General features: G+C 33.4%; 2 protein-coding genes across 51 annotated transcripts in view; one reads left to right on the top strand and one right to left on the bottom strand.

Annotated features, from left to right (window-relative positions):
- LOC127844536 (transmembrane protein 241-like) overlaps window positions 1-17,062 on the bottom strand; it is a 231,399-nt gene that overhangs the window by 34,976 nt on the left and 179,361 nt on the right. The window lies entirely within an intron of this gene.
- The window catches only part of LOC127844527 (putative per-hexamer repeat protein 5), a 119,152-nt gene continuing 108,910 nt past the window's right edge, over window positions 6,821-17,062 (top strand). For 32 of the 50 annotated variants that reach the window (XM_052374834.1, XM_052374812.1, XM_052374819.1 and 29 more), the window contains exons 1-11: window positions 6,821-6,967; window positions 7,373-7,393; window positions 8,717-8,828; window positions 9,271-9,506; window positions 10,130-10,240; window positions 11,364-11,417; window positions 11,927-12,037; window positions 12,298-12,447; window positions 13,360-13,494; window positions 14,496-14,651; window positions 15,580-15,696. In XM_052374834.1, coding sequence (XP_052230794.1) covers window positions 6,880-6,967; window positions 7,373-7,393; window positions 8,717-8,828; window positions 9,271-9,506; window positions 10,130-10,240; window positions 11,364-11,417; window positions 11,927-12,037; window positions 12,298-12,447; window positions 13,360-13,494; window positions 14,496-14,651; window positions 15,580-15,696 — 1,291 coding nt within the window. In that variant the 5' untranslated portion in view covers window positions 6,821-6,879. The remainder of the gene's footprint in view (window positions 6,968-7,372; window positions 7,394-8,716; window positions 8,829-9,270; window positions 9,507-10,129; window positions 10,241-11,363; window positions 11,418-11,926; window positions 12,038-12,297; window positions 12,448-13,359; window positions 13,495-14,495; window positions 14,652-15,579; window positions 15,697-17,062) is intronic. The other 18 variants (XM_052374810.1, XM_052374808.1, XM_052374818.1 and 15 more) reach the window with 18 other exon arrangements.

Genomic DNA, 17,062 nt, shown 5'->3' with positions numbered 1-17,062 from the left:
ACTGTTGCATATAAATCACCAGTTATGTCCACTTCATTTACGCGTCTTGTGTGCATGCGAAGTATGGTTTATTGTTATCAGCTTGTTTTATTACACATCGATAAAAACAGCACGCACTAACCTATATTGACTTGTGTTAACATTCACAAAATGCAGCAATATAATGATATAATAAAATATAACAATATGAATTGTTATACAGTGCATCAGTTACTATAGTGACATGTGAACACACAAAGCAAATTATGTTTTGAAATTAACAAAAGTTATTCAACGTAGTTCACGTTTTAATTAATAATTTAATGACTTCACGAAGCGTTTACACATTAAATGGATAACAAAGATAAGATAAAATGGCCCAGCATAATAATATAAATGGTACAAATAAGAAATTCAGTCAGACGAAAGAAAGGTAATGCATTGTTTTGTTAAGTAAGGTACATCATTCTACAAGTATATTCGATCTTAGACTACGATGCAGTGCCGTTTTATTATAACTTGGTATTTAACATACATTGTATTTACACTTCAATAAAAAATGTTTCACTATACTGAAAGTCTTACAGAAAAAGGGCACGAACAGTGTAATTCACACTTTGTGACAGAATTTCTTATGCGTTTGATAAAAAAGTATTACACTTTCATCATTTAACACAAATAGATAATCGTTTAAAGGTTAGAAATTTTGAGCGTAATTAAATGCTACTGTATCAGAACTTTAATGATTTTAGTCTAAACAAACATAAACCACTCCCACAAAGTTAAGATTGCTAAAACAGTGTCTACATATCACTGTATACAGATCTGGGTTTGGGCTTTTTTAAACTGAGTTAAAGGAACGGTTAATATATAAGGAACTTTTAGATACATGCGATTTTTGGTGATAATGTTGTTTCACATTTTGTAAAAAAACCCATAAATGCACATATTAAATTTACTAAATTCAACTCGACAAATTACAAATATCGTGGTATTATCACGGTCGTTGCCTTACATGGATTCTACTAATATGTTTAATCCCCATTCGTCATGTTCTTTTGTCCATTTTATGCAACTAGCAATGAACAAGAATTTTCAAACATAAAGCCGAACCCTGATAGGGTCTGACGGAATATCGTTGTCAGTCATACTAATTGTTTACGACCCTCAGCGTTTTATTTTTTGCATATATATACAAGATAAGTATTGATGCAAAGCATCAAAGCGCGTCGGGAATTTCAGTGTAAAAGGCACTCAATGAAGTTACATGGGACGATTTTTTTCTACTGTAAATATTAATATATTGGCCGATTATTTTAAACCATATAGAACAAGATACTGGTATAACCATTATCTGTGATTTTGTGTTATAACCACCAAATAACCATTATCTATGATGTTGTGTTATAACCCCCAAATAACCATTATCTATGATTTTGTGTTGTAACCCCCAAATGTTCCATAGTTCATTTTATTAACATTGGTTTCCTTTTTTTTACTGGCACCCGTGTGCAATTTTCATTAATGGAACAGAACTGTGTGGGTTTAAAAAAATCTGCTTCATCTCACAAAATGCGCATTGATAGTGTCACCTTAAAAAGTCCATACCAAAGGGTCCATACCACCTGGATAGTAATACATGTCGCGCTTCGCGCTCTATATGTGGTTCTTAAAAAAACTCCGAGGAGTGCTTGACTCTAGGGAAACGGGTTGCTGGGACACAGTTCCTCCTTGATAAGCGGCTGCTTCCTTTATCACAACTCATTGTTACAATCCATTATACGTGTCGCGCTTCGCGCTCTATATGTGGTAGGGATAGTACTTAGGGCCTATGATATTACAACCATAAACAACAACAAAAATACATGCAAAATAGATGTGTTGTTTGCATTTATTTTTTGATATAAAAACACGTGTATTTTTTATATATAGAATACCAGGTTAGTATTGATTATAGATCAGGTTTATCATGGGAGGCTTAGAAAAAAAACGCGAGCCTTTTCGTTTTCGTGCCGAGCATGATAAACCTGATCTATAATCAAAACTTACCTATTATTCTATTTATCCAACATTTTATTCAGTAAACCTTTTTACTTAAACAAAATTAATTTAACTGGGTAATTTCGCGTTTTCATGAGTGTTTGTCGTACTTTGATAATGATTGTAGTGTTACCAATGTCAGTGTATTACTCCGCGTTCCAAAAATAACCACTGATCAAATATTCATTTTTTTTAAATCAGAATATCGTTATGTGACAAAGAGTCGTGCGTTATTAATTACAATTTTATTCATATTGAATTGCAAATCTAAAAGTTGTATAACATCAATTTAACATTTAGTCGTTATATACAAGGAACTTCATTTGCTTACAACGTAGCCTTACAACGTAGCACGTGCCGTTGATTATAAATGAAATTTAATAAACGGGGCTTTAATTAACCGAATTCGCTGTAAAAGTGGGATAAAAGATATTTAAGAGATGTAAGAAATTTTAATTAACGTTGTCACCACGCGGCATCCATTAATTTTAATAAAAATGTGCAACGTTGTATTTAGGTCGCATTAAAACGCAGTATTTGTAAATTCTATTTAAACTAATATAAAATATATATAATATATATATATATATATATATATATATATATATATATATATATATATATATATTAAAAATATCATATATATAAATAAAATAAATAATATATAAAAAATAACGCTCCCCGCCTGGGAATGGAACCCACCAACTCCCGATCGTTAGGCGGACACCTCATCCACTACACCACGGCAACTGTTGAAAACTTCAGACAAAAATGTTGACTATTCATATAAAGTTTCACCGGTTCGTTGTATTTGCCCAGTCCCTGTGATCTTTTATTAGTGCCCAGTCCCTTTGTTTAGCTATTAATTAAAAGAATTAACTTTGCATTATTGGCAATAAATATTGTAATAAATATAATAGGCACAAATGCAGTACTTATTTACACTAATTTACACAAAAAATCACCACTATGCAAGATATTCTTAAAACAAAAATATATACATTAATCCGTACAATAACTGCTCCTCCCTTAAGCGAAAAAAATGCATTACATACTAGTCGCCGCTCTCCAGAGCGACGCCAATAACCAATACATGGAAACATAATGGGCCATTCTATGCATACTTCCAAAACATGACGAGTGTCCGTGAATGTGAAATCTTTAATAAATTAAAAATATGATGTAATTTGTGTTTATCACATCATTACACAGAGTAACACTGATGGCCCATTTTAGTGACCGACCACGTTGTAAAATAATGCGCGACGATGTTCAGCACATGTCCAATGCCACTGTCATGATTTATAGCGATACAATTTTGTAAGAAAATGCGAGGTTGTCGAATGCTTATTTATATTGGAAATTTCTTAATGGGAATGCTGTCAACAACAGCGAAAAATGTCCATCACGCAAATATCTTTTAATGACCTTGATTCACAGTTTTATCAGCCGGACGAAGACATTTTTGTACTTTACTGGCAAATATTTGAAAGGGGAATGAGACTGTATGTTTAAAGAATTAAATTTGCCATTGTTGGTAGTGAACTTATTAATGTGTGTTAATAATTTAACAACATAAACGGTGCCTGATTTTATGTTGCGTGAATGTTTAAATATGATATTTTCTCCGATACGTTTTAAGTGTTTTACGTGCGTTGATTCACAATCTACTTCTGAAGGGACATTTCCACGATTCTTGGACTGAGGGTTGGATTGTTCCCTTATATAGAGGGAGGAAAAGGATAATGTAAATGATTATATGGGCATTACAATACTTAGTACTTTTGGTAATGTGTTCACAAAATTAATAAATATTATATTAAATGTTTGGGCTGAAAAATATTATGTATATACATAGAAACTCAGACTAGTTTTAGAAAAACATGACGACTGTGGATGATATTTTTATTATTCATGGTGTAATTAACCATTTTTTTTCAGAATAATAAGGACGTATATGTCGCCTATGTAGACTACACTAAATCGTTCTATTTTTTGGTAAGGGATATTATTTGGTACAAATTAATCAAACTTGGTGTAAGAGGTAACTTGCTTAACATATGTAAAGCTATATATATACGAATGTAAATCAAGTGTTAAGATGGGAAATGTAATACGTAAAGAAGAATTATTATGCTTTGTTGGGGTATGACAAGGGGAGTCACTCTCACCATTTCTATTGTTTATGTTTTTACATGATATAAAATAATACTACATGTTGCATGGCTTTAATATCATAGATGGAGTTAAGCTGAAATTATTTTTACGAATTTGCAGAAGATATTGTTATAACGGCAGAAACTGAGGATGCGTTTAAAACGGGGTTGTTACTATTAGAACAGTACTATGATAGATGGAAATTAAATGTATTTATTTCGAAGACAAAAATAATGATGTTGTAAAAAGATGGTAGAATAAGAAATGTTTTACAATTCTTTTGTAAAGATGAACTATTGGAAATTATCAGTAAGTATACTTATTTAGGTATTATTTTACCACCGGTTGACATTTTTCATCAACCTTCGAAACCTTGGTCAGCCATCAAAGGCAACTTTTCAACTAAATACATGTGTGTTAAAATACCCTACAATGTTTGTTAAAGGTTAATTTGACTTATTTTATAAGCTCATATTGGCTAGTTTGCAACATGGGTCTGAGGTGTGGGGATTAAACGACGCTCCTATGCTGAAAAGAAATTGTGTTGTAAAACAATACTGGATGTAAAGATACAGACTCATAATAATGTTTTATGGTGAACAAGGAAGAACTGCTATCGGTACAATTAGAGCTGTAAATGTAGTTAGATATTGGTTAAAACTTGTCAAGTTAGAGGACCATAAAAAAACTGGGCTATTTATGCATGTGACTGTTTGCAATCATTTTGATTTCACTATGCATTGCTATATCAAAATGTTGGCGATGCTTAAATATTTTTGTCTATGTTAAAGTTGCGATTACATGACCAATTCTACAAAACTGGCAAAATTAGCTACACAATTCTTCTAAAGGCTATGATTTGTGTACCTTTTGTGATTTTAAAATGCAACCTTATCAAACAAGTTTAGAAGTGTCTTAAGCAGACTTCGTGTATCTTCACAAAGACTGAAAGTTGAGGCCGGGAGATGACAAAAACCTCCAATACCGTATGAGGAGAGACATTATAATAGCCATCATATGCTCGTAGACCAGTATCACTTTGTAATTGAATGTAAACTATATACATAAATAAGAAAGTTGTACATTGATAACTACTATTTGACAAAGCCAAATATGTTTATATTTCTGGAATAAATAAAAGTAGAAAATGTTATATTGTCGCAATTACTTTTCAAATTCTGAATCATCAGTCACAATAACTTATCAAATATATGAGATATAGACTCCGCCTTAATTAATATAATGTGTTTACTTGTCCGTTATGTGACAAGTCATTTTCTGCATTAAAACTTTTTGTGTGTTATCTGGAGCTGTTATAAACATCACTACTATAGCACTTTGTTAGCTGAATAATTTAATTAAAAAATGGTTAGTTATATTCCTTAAATATCTTCGTATGCGATGGTTTTACTGAATGAATGGTTTCAATACATACTTAATTAAAAGCCAACGTTTTTATTTTTAAATCTCATTTGTTTCTGGAATTACTCATCCCTCTTTAAGTAATATTTTAAAACGGTTGTTTACATGTTATGGGACCGATTTTGTAGCTTTAAACTCTCTGATAGATCAAGATGATTTAACTCGGCTTCACTTTATCATTCGTATTATTATACTTTTATTGAAATACATTATATATAATAAAATGTTGTAAGCATGTATTAAAATGCCATCTTAGCCAATGCTTTCTTCGCTTACTGTCCAAGAAATATGTGATGTCCCAAATTAGTTGCTGCAGTCAACAGATTGCGAATGAAAAGTGTTGACGCAAAGTTTCTGCAAACGATATGCACACTATTGCATATTATAGAACAAATGGTTCATCCCTATTGTGTCCAGTATCCAGTGCATTCGTATATAAGCTCATTACAACAGCACAATGTTTTAGTGACACGCTGACACTAATACAATACGTAATATACATAAATTGATTGCATTCATAAGTGATTATTAAAATATTAATACTCATGTGAAACTAATTATGAACGTTAAAATGCGAATTGTGCATCATAAGTTAGCCCTTCTAAGACTTTTGTCTCGTGTACATGCATGTTCTCAAAATGAAATCTAGCACGTCTAGGCTCCTCATGGCCCCTTATCGACGTAGGAAAAAGGGCGGTCTATTTTGCACTATCGAAGACCACACGGCCCGCTTTACCTTGTTCAACCTAACATAAAACCATCACACTAAGTGTAAGTGAAACGACTTGCAGTAATACGGGATCCATTCGAAGACGATATATTCTTACATTTCATAATACGTATTGTCGTATTGTGTTTACATTACATATTTTACATTTCTTTTAAAAGTTGTAATATAATGGTTTGAGTTAGACACGTTTATCTTAATGATGTGTAAAAATCGCAGCTGACGAAAGCATGAATGCTATAATATTTAATTCCCACATACAGACTTCTGTTAATCTTGAGTGATCCCGAGATGATAATTTACTCACAAAGTATTGTTTTAAGTATGATAATAATTCTTGCATTAACTGTGCACATTTTTAATCGTCAAACGCGGAACACCGACAAGTTGACAACAACTCACGCCATCCCAGTTTTTATTTTTCGAATCATGATCATGCACTAGCAGTCCATATTTTGCAACTGTGACCTTTAAAATGACTTCTGAAGATATGATCCTTTATTTCAAAACCTGTCTGCTTATAATTGTGGCATTTTTGTTAGGACCGAAGAACCATGCGGACGGTGTTGGTAATAACTCTCTGCGTGGGCCTGGCTCTTGCTGGAGAAAGCAAGACCCGAGAGGCGTTGAAGTCGAAAAGAGGTGAGTAGCTTCTGCAATTGTTATTCTACTTAATGTATAGTTCATCAATACAATTTGTAAGAAAACTTTACAGTCTATTCGTCAGTGATTGAGTATGAAAGACGTTTCAAGAACCGTTGCATTCCGCACTTCCATCTCTGTCACTCTAATATTTTTTCTTCGCACGGGATTTCATTTCTGAATTGCAATTCAAATGCATCTATGGCCATGCACACTGTTTTGACAGTGTTTCATGTTTATAATATTGCAGATAAGGTTAGATTTATTGTTTGAGCTGGTTTGCGCGTACCATATTGTAAAAATAAATTTTAAAATATTAATGTACATGAGTAATTTTATTGAACGTTGACATCAATGACATAAAAATGTTACAATCTGCCTTATTGCGTGTTATTTTTTTTTTAGGGGAGCGACGTCAAGTAGCCGGTAAGTTGTTTGTGTCAATGAACCCTCTGTGATCTTCACCTAGCGTTGTGTGTGAACTCTGTTTAATTGCTCTGTAAATGTTTTACAAATCATATGTGTGTGTTTCGCTTTAATTGCAACCACGTAATGTTGTAAAGCAAATGTCCTACTTAATGTAATAAAATGATAAAATCAAATTTAGATATACAGATCGTAAAATTATATCGCGCGCTTTACAAAATCGTTTTGTTTTTGTTTACAATTACACCAATGGGTTAGTTAAAAGTTACCATATCAACCAGTTTAATTACTGTATTAATTAAAGCTCCAATTTTAAATATTGCTACTTGAGCTTACTCGATATTTTACTGCATTATTAGCATTATTTCATATTTGAAGAAGACGAAGTCAAATACAGATTGAGGAGAACTACGTTTTACCAAATCAACATTCAATGCATATTATACAGTGCATGCTTATTGTAATTCTTGAATTGAACTTACATTCCGTTGAAAGGTGACATAAGATTGGCGTTGAGAAATATTTTGTATAACTTACATACATTTAGCAGTAATTCAAAAACAGTATTTCTTACCACAATTTTCGATTTCGAGTTACCTCTAACAGGTACGCAGTAAGAAAGTAGTTTTAAAAACATTTTAAGAGAGAGCATTTTTGTAAGCTTTATTTAAAAATGAACTGAGAAATGCTCTTATAGTGTTTATGTTCATATTCTGTATGGAAAGATTAAAGATTTAGATGAGCCATTTAATACATTGATCAAGCTATTTATTTCAGCATATTCCTCAAATTGTTATATTTCTTTAAGTAAGATATACATAGCATTCACAAAGTGGTAATAAAGAGCATTGTACATACGTTTATAATAATCAATTTTGCTTAAAGATTGCATTTTGTTTAAAAGTCAGTTAAACATTTGTTAAAATTATGCAGCCGTAAATTATATCAAAGGCTTTGGTTCTTGAGATTGTTTTCTGTTTTAAAGCGATATAACTTTAATGTTACTTTCAATGTCTTCATTAAACAATTAACGATTCAGAAGATTTTTTCTCAAATCGTCATTCACAATATTAATAGTACATCATGTAATGTTTTCAATTAGAAAAACATACATTCCCACCTCGCATTGAAGCACGGAGCTGTTCTCATAAAATGGCACGCATTAAAGAAATAATACCGCGTTAGTATTGGCATCCAATGCAACATCCCCGCTTGCACGCTTTTCATTACCTGCAAGGCTTATGAATGTATTTTGGCTTGCGGACAACTACCACATACTATTAAGATAATTGTGTATTATCATCTACATTCACCTTTTCCAAGGATGTCAGTACAAGGGTACCACGTATCAGACCGGTCAGACCTGGCAAGATGGATGTCTCTACAACTGTATCTGTGAAGACGGCAGTACCGGCCGCTACAAATGTACTGATTTGTACGTGAAACCGTTTTTTTACCGACCAAAACTCATCAAAGCCTTATTTACATATACCAAAACAACAACAACTTTAAAAAGCCACAAAAATACGCAAATGTACACTGAATAAAAAAACTCATGTTTAACGAGGATTTGAAAATCTTACTTCTATTTATTTATTGCTACTTACATAAGTAGCTTTTTCACTGTCAATAACTTTTTTCAACTTAAGTTCATTTCCATATTCTTATTTCACTTGCTTTGGAGACAAAAATTATTAATCATTACGCATATAGACTTTGCCTTCATGAATTGCATAGCAATAGATAACATGTTCAGGAAACCGATATTAAAATAACGAAGATAATCTATTGCATGCGTATACATTCATACCTAATTTCATGATATAATCGAAAACCGATCCTCGCACAGAGAATCAATGATCGTTTTTCTCTGATAGTTGCCCGTCGTACACCAACATCCCCCCTCAGTGCCAGCTGGTCACGAAGCCAGGTGAATGTTGTGGTGCGCCTCAATGTAACTTCCAAGGAACAGCAGGTGGCATATCTGGGTCCGGAACTGGCATGACTTCTGGAGGTGGAACCATGACTGGAGGCGGAACCATGACTGGTGGCGGAACCGTGTCTGGAAGCGGAACATCGTCTGGCACTAGCGGTGCAACGATCCTATATTCAGGTTATACGAAATAGACAGCAACAGCACCAAATACAGTTGGCGTTCGATTCTTGATTTACATTAAACTAGTAAACGCAAATATTGTATTATTTTAATGACCTTGAGAAATACGACGGGATGCATTTACAAGGCCCAAAGACCCATCGCATAGCGATTGGCGTTATTAATTCTGACACAGACATAACAGCATTGACAACACTTTTTCAGACAGCATGCAAAAAACACATGCCAAGCCTCAGAAACATATCCGTTATGTATCATTTATACTAAGTGTGCATAACTTTCGTATATAGAATAAGTGTATGATTTTTGGGTCGAACCATTTTTCAAATGAGTAAATTGTTTTTATTACTTGGTGAGTATTACACCACACTTAAGTGTTAATGCACAAATAACTAAATTTATCCCCCGATGGATGTAACAAAAACATACGAGTGGGATAAAATAAAACTATAGAGTTTACAGCATGTGATACAAATCTTACTTTTGGAAAAATAAAAAATGATAACATTTGTTGGGTTGTCGGTTTTGCAAAACAACAACATGTACATACTTTAAATAATATAATATCTTACCTGTTGTTGGTATTTTCTGCAATAAGTAATCTATCCGTCTGCCTGCAGGTTCGGCCACGTGTCATGGTGATACCATCGCCAACTGCGCCGACTACGGGAAGTCCGTGTGTGGGGATACTAACTACGCCCAATGGGTCGCCGACCACTGCTGTGCCTACTGTGAGTGGACGCCTAGTTATACCTTTTTAATTTCAACACTTTGACAAGTATAATAAGAAACTTTATTTCAAATAAATAGGCGCTGAATTTGATACTTATATGGTATGCTTGAAATAAAGAACACAAGGACCAAGATGGTCGTCAACAGGATTTCCCGGACCACGTTTTAAATTATATACACTAGGAGCTTTTTACAATAGAGGCAAAGAATACCATTGGCGTCGTGCGTCGAAATATGTATCAAGTTTATATAACAAACAAGTCAATATAGGTCGCCGTGGTGTAATGGATATGGTGTCCGCCTTGCGACCGGGAGGCCACGGGTTCGATCCCCACCGTGGGAGCGTTCTTTAGATCTCCCCCAAAGACACCAAGTACTGGTTCTAGGCCCAGGAAACGGACTCGAGAGCGTTTATATAAACCTAAGGCTTTCGACGCAATCGAGCTAAAATAAATAGGTTTAAACTAAGTCAATATAAAGCCTGTGACACCAGGGGCGTCCATATTAAAAAAAAGACCACACATTATGAAATGTTTAAAGTCACATGATATCGATTGCACATATGCAACTTTATCATATTGAACAATTCCTACAAGTTTGAATATTGAAGGTTACGCTTAAGAAGTTACGCTTTTGTCTTCAAACAGTCGGACATACTTACGGACAAATAGAAGGACAGACAGACAAACGTCGATATGATTCCAGTAATTAATAAATGACTTCGTAGGGCGGGTATAAATACACATACGTGTTATTAATATTGACAACATTCTATTCATCTTACGCAAATGAAGGAATGTATCATGTTGAAAATCTCGGCATTTTCCACGTATATAGTTACACCATAATCAAAATATAAATGATTACTTTAAAAGAAAGCTTGATAATTTAAAATACCATTTATTGAAAATATTGTGGAAAGTCTTCTTCTAATATACGCAACGCAGTCACCCCCGTGTTTTTGTTTAACGTCGTGTTTATTTCTCATCATGTTCAATATAGGCAATGTGTCACCTGCCTTAAATTAATACTAATATGTGTTGACAATGTCTCCTAATGCACTTCTGCAGTTTCATTATCCCTATATATGTAATGCATATTTTATGTGCTTCACTTATTCAGGCGGAGTAGGTGGCGGTGATGGAAGCATGACTCATACTGAACACCCCAACTCAGGTATAACACTTTCATATATGTTTAAAAGAATTATATAATTTGAGTTAATACATTCTCCCAAATTGTGAATACAATGTGTCAATGAATATAATAGTTGTACTGATATATATGTGGCCGAGCATATCAAACATGATGCAATCTGATATGCAGAAACTGTTTAAAGGGAGAAATCATATATATATATATATATATATATATATATATATATATATATATATATATATATATATATTTATATATATTGTAAGAACACACCAATAGAATGATACTTTTTTATTCTAAAAGGTATTTATTATTGTATTAATAAGTCGATTTCAATCTTAGATCCATTCATTTCAGGAGGCAACTTGGTTGTCGGCACCAACGGCGTAAAGTTTCGAGTCACACAATTTCTGAAAAAAATACGACAAAACTATTATTTTTAAATGTTTTATGGTAACGGTTAAAAAATAGTCATGTTAACGTTTTATTGTTGCTGAATGATCTGATCAAGGTTTCATTCATCGCAGGTTGCCAGGACGTCCGACCGAACTGCGCCGATTACACAATCGCCGTTTGCACAAATCCCGCGTACAACGACTGGGTGCAAAGCAACTGTGCACACTTCTGCAACAAGTGCGGTAAGCAAGCAATTTTATGATGTTTTTAAATATGAAATATACAATATGAATTATATTTAGATAAGTACGTTTTTGGTTTTCGACTTTGAAGACGAGATCCCAAATGCATTGAGATACACTTTATGCACAGCTTATTTATTCAATAACAGAAAATGAAATGGATACAATTAGTTTTATTGATTCAAGTTTGTATAAGTATATATTGATACACACGGATATCATATACTTTATATACAAAAATAAATAAATAAATACCACAGGTGGATCCATGACTGGAACAGGTGGAACTATGACTGGAACAGGTGGAACTATGACTGGTACTGGCGGAACAATCACAGGTGGTGGAACTGGTACAGGCGGAACAATCACAGGTGGTGGAACCATGACTGGTACTGGCGGAACAATCACAGGTGGTAAACCATGACTGGAGGTATAAGCGAATAAACTTAACGAGTATGGTGAAACTAAGCAATCTTAGAAAGATAAAATGGATATAATTTATTTCAAATTTTTAGTGTGTTTTTTATATTACAATATGAGCCCATATACAGGTTTTGTGTATAGAACGTCTATTAACGTATCTTTTACTATTAAAAAATATAATGTACATAAAGAATAACCTTCGCAACAAAACAATCCAATACTTTCGTATTATTGATCAAACAAAGCGATGTGCAGTGTTGATTTTTGCTTCAAAATGTTTTTCCATCCCTCAATTTATTAGTTTTTAAGTGCTCCTTATCAATGCAGCGGACGTATCGTATGCATATTAATAAAGTAATTTACACTTTTGATGTTGTACATCCATAATCTTAATAGCTCGCAACCAATGTAAGTAAGTGATCTTATAACACGAGGTAAATTCTACTTTAAATAACGATGTTAACACGTATGAATATTTTTAAATATGAAATATACAATATGAATTATATTTAGATAATTACGTTTAAACTTGTTTACTTAAAATTGTAATGTTGGAAATGTATTTAATGGGGAAGAGTTACAATGTATGTGAATATAAACACTGAACCGTGTACCTAATATTAAACTTAATTAACAATTAAGCAGTCAATACTTAAAATAAATGTTATAAAGTTGAAATGAATACATAATTTATTAAGAGACATTTGCAGCGTGGAGAAAATTACACGCTTATGCTGCTCTCGGCCTGTTTCGGATTTATGTATGCTTTAAGTAACGCAGTGTTACCATGTTGTATTAAAATTAACATTTGTTGTGTATAACGTATATAATACAAAGCAAAAATACGCGAGGGTAGTAAACATATATATAGAGATAGTATAACTTCATCATGTGTACAGGTGGCAGTGTGATTATAGGAGGCACTTGCCAGGACAAGATTCCCAACTGCGCCTCATATGCAGCCGATGTGTGCACGAGTGCCAGTTACAAAGTGTGGGCCACAGAAAACTGCGCTAGTTACTGTCACCTTTGCGGTGGGTTCTCAGAAGGTCCTCTCGAACGGATTTACTGTAGAAATAAGTTACCCATACAATGTTGAACAACGTTCAATTCCTTTTATTTACATGTCGATAATTCTTCAATTAATAAATGTTGTGCATGCCAAGAGTAACCATTTCATGTTCATTGGGCTCAAGTACAGGGACAGGAACAGGTTATCGCTTATATTGTATAAACACTTATTCAATTTCATACACGCATTAAATGTTAACTCGTCTGTTAGTTAACGAGATTACCGGTAACTGCAGTAAACATCAATTTTTATATATTTCATTGTTAAAGATGCTAAACATGTTTCCGTAACAAAGATTCTATGTATATTTTCTGTATGACCATCATACCTTTCATCTGAATAAAGTGTAACATGCATGAACAGCAGACTATTTTAAAAAAATGTATTAATTGAAAGCAATTGTGATTGTTATTTACCTGTACCGGCGTCTTTAAATGAACGATCATCAAAGTGCACAAACCAGTTAACTGGCACTGATATACATTTACGTGTGTCTTTCATTTGACTTTTTTTCTTAAACTAATTGACACGGCACGTTGCGCTTGTAATAAATTTATTAATAACTTCAATAACTATATAACAACACATTAAATCAAGTATAATCACTAGCATTTTACACAAGACTCACGGATACGTATAAAGGAATAAATTCATTTGACTATTTGGTTCTTATTTTTAATCATTGTTTATTTAAGTAATAAACTCGCATGGTCTGTCGGTGTTGGTTTCAAAGATGTAAATGTCGATAAAATTCCACTTCAGGGGTCAGCTTTAATAATACCAATGACGTTTTCGACTTTGAAGACGAGATTCCCAATGCATTTATATGCACATTAAGCACAGTTTATTTATTCAAGAACAGAATATAAAATGGATACAATTTGTTTTATTGATTCAAGTTTGTATATATTGATACAAACGGATATCATATACTTTATATACAAAAATAAATAAATACCACAGGTGGATCCATGACTGTAACAGGTGGAACTATGACTGGTACTAACGGAACAATCACAGGTGGTGGAACCATGACTGGTACTGGCGGAACAATCACAGGTGGTGGAACCATGACTGGCACTGGCGGAACAATCACAGGTGGTGGAACCATGACTGGAGGTATAAGCGAATAAACTTAATGACTATGGTGAAACTTAGCCATCTTAGAAAGATAAAATGGATATAATTTATTTTATTGATTCAAGTTTTTACTGTTTTTTTATATATTACAATATGAGCCCATATACAGGTTCTGTATATAGAATATCTATTAGCGTATCTTCTACTTTTAAAAATATAATGTACATAACCAATAACCTTCGCAACACAACAATCCAATTCTCTCAAATCAATAAACAAATAAAGCGATGTGCAGTGTTGATCTTTGCTTCAAAAAGTTTTTCCATCCCTCAATCCGCTTAGTTTTATTAGTTTTTAAGTGCTGCTTATCAATGCAGCAGACATATCGTAGGCATATGAATTGACCAATTTGAACGTTTGATGTTGTACACTCATAATCGTAATAGCTCGCAACCAATGTTAGTAGTGATCTTATAACACGACGTAAATTATCTTATAAATAACGATGTTAACACGCCAACATATTTTTAAATATGAAATATACAATATAAATTATATTAATATAATTACGTTAAAACTTGTTTACTACAAAATCGTCATGTTGGAAATGTATTTAATCGGGAAGAGTGAAAATGTATGTTAATATAAACACTGAACCGTGTACCTAATATTAAACTAAATTAACAATTAAGAAAGTAATACTTAAAATAAAAGTTATAAAGTTGAAATTAATAAATAATTTATAAAGAGACATTTGCAGCGTGGTGAAAATTACGTGCTTATGCTGCTATTGGCCTGTTTCGGATTTATGTATGCTTTAAGTAACGCTGTGTTAACATGATGTGTCAAAATTAACATTTGTTGTGTATAACATATATAAAACAAAGCAAAAATACGCGCGGGTAGTAAACATATATATAGAGATAGTACAACGTCATCATATGTACATGTGGCAGTGTGATTATAGGAGGCACTTGCCAGGACAAGATTCCCACCTGCGCCTCATACGCAGCCGATGTGTGCACGAGTTCCAGTTACACACAGTGGGCCACAGAAAACTGCGCTAGTCACTGTCACCTTTGCGGTGAGTTCTAAGAAGGTCCTCTCGAACGGACTAACTGTAGAAATAAGTTACCCATAAAATGTTGAACAACGTTCAATTTCTTTTATTTACATGTCAATAATTCTTCAATAAATAAATATGGTGCATGCCTAGAATAACCATTTCATGTTCCTTGGGCTCAAGAACAGGGGCAGGAACAGTTAATCGGTGACTGCAGTTACAATCAAACTCTGAAAAATCAGTTAGTACTATGGATTTACAGTTGTTTTTCTTATATTTTCTTGTTTAAGGTACTAAACATGTTTCCGTAACAAAGAGGCTATGTATATTTTATGTATGACCATCATACTTTTCGTCTGATTAAAGTATAACATGCATGAACAGCAGACTATTCAAAAAATATATGCATCAAATTATCTAAATGCAATGCATATCAATATATTAATTGAAATCAATTGTGATTGTATTTCCCCTGTACCGGCGTCTTTATATAAACGATAATCAAAGTGCCCAAACCAACTAACTGACCACTTGTCACGTGACACTGATATACATTTACGCGTGTCTTATATTTGATTTTTTTCTTAAACTGATTGACACAACACGTGTTGCATGTAATATAGAGAATACTAGGTTAGCGTTGAATACAGAGAAGTTTATGTTGCGAGGCTTAGAACGCCGGGAGCGCGAGCCTTGGCGAACGCTTTCGGTGTTCGAGCCGAGCAACATAAACTTCTCTGTATTCAACGCTAATCCTAGTATTCTATTTATCCCATTTGATTTTTTTCAACGTGACATTTTACATAAATAGATCTTATAACCTTAACAATAATTTTAATTCAGTCTTAAAAGCGCTTAAAATCTAACGAATGTAACCATGCGTAGTGATATAAATGTATTTGTTCTGGTACGCAAAATAGTCTTTAAAAAATTCACACACAAACTGTAAAACAAGTAAAAATATCACCATATGCCTCGATTCAATTTTACGCAGTATCCGAATTGTAACACATTACGACCGCAAAAAGAAGATTTAACTTTACTATAATTCATTTTATTTTCGAAAGAAAATGATCAAAATCCAATATGGCGGCGATTGCTTCCTGACAAAATGATGTCGATGTCAACATACATGTACACCGTCGACGACCTTGACAATTTCGACGAGTAAACAGACAATTGCAGCGACTGACACTTTATTTGACCTAATATACAGGGCAATACGTCTTCCGACTTCGGACGACGAATTTAAGTTCGCGCAGAACGTGTTTTTATATAGTGTTATGGGTATGCCGTGTGTGATCAGATGCATCAATGGCATCCATGTTAAAATCATTTTCCCGAGAACAGGGAACGACAAAAGTAAAAAAAAGCAAAACACGTTCGA

The sequence above is a fragment of the Dreissena polymorpha genome, chromosome 9 (assembly GCF_020536995.1).
Source record: "Dreissena polymorpha isolate Duluth1 chromosome 9, UMN_Dpol_1.0, whole genome shotgun sequence".
Taxonomy (NCBI): domain Eukaryota; kingdom Metazoa; phylum Mollusca; class Bivalvia; order Myida; family Dreissenidae; genus Dreissena; species Dreissena polymorpha.
Note: the sequence above shows the minus strand (reverse complement) of the source record. Positions and strands in the feature narration are given on the sequence as shown.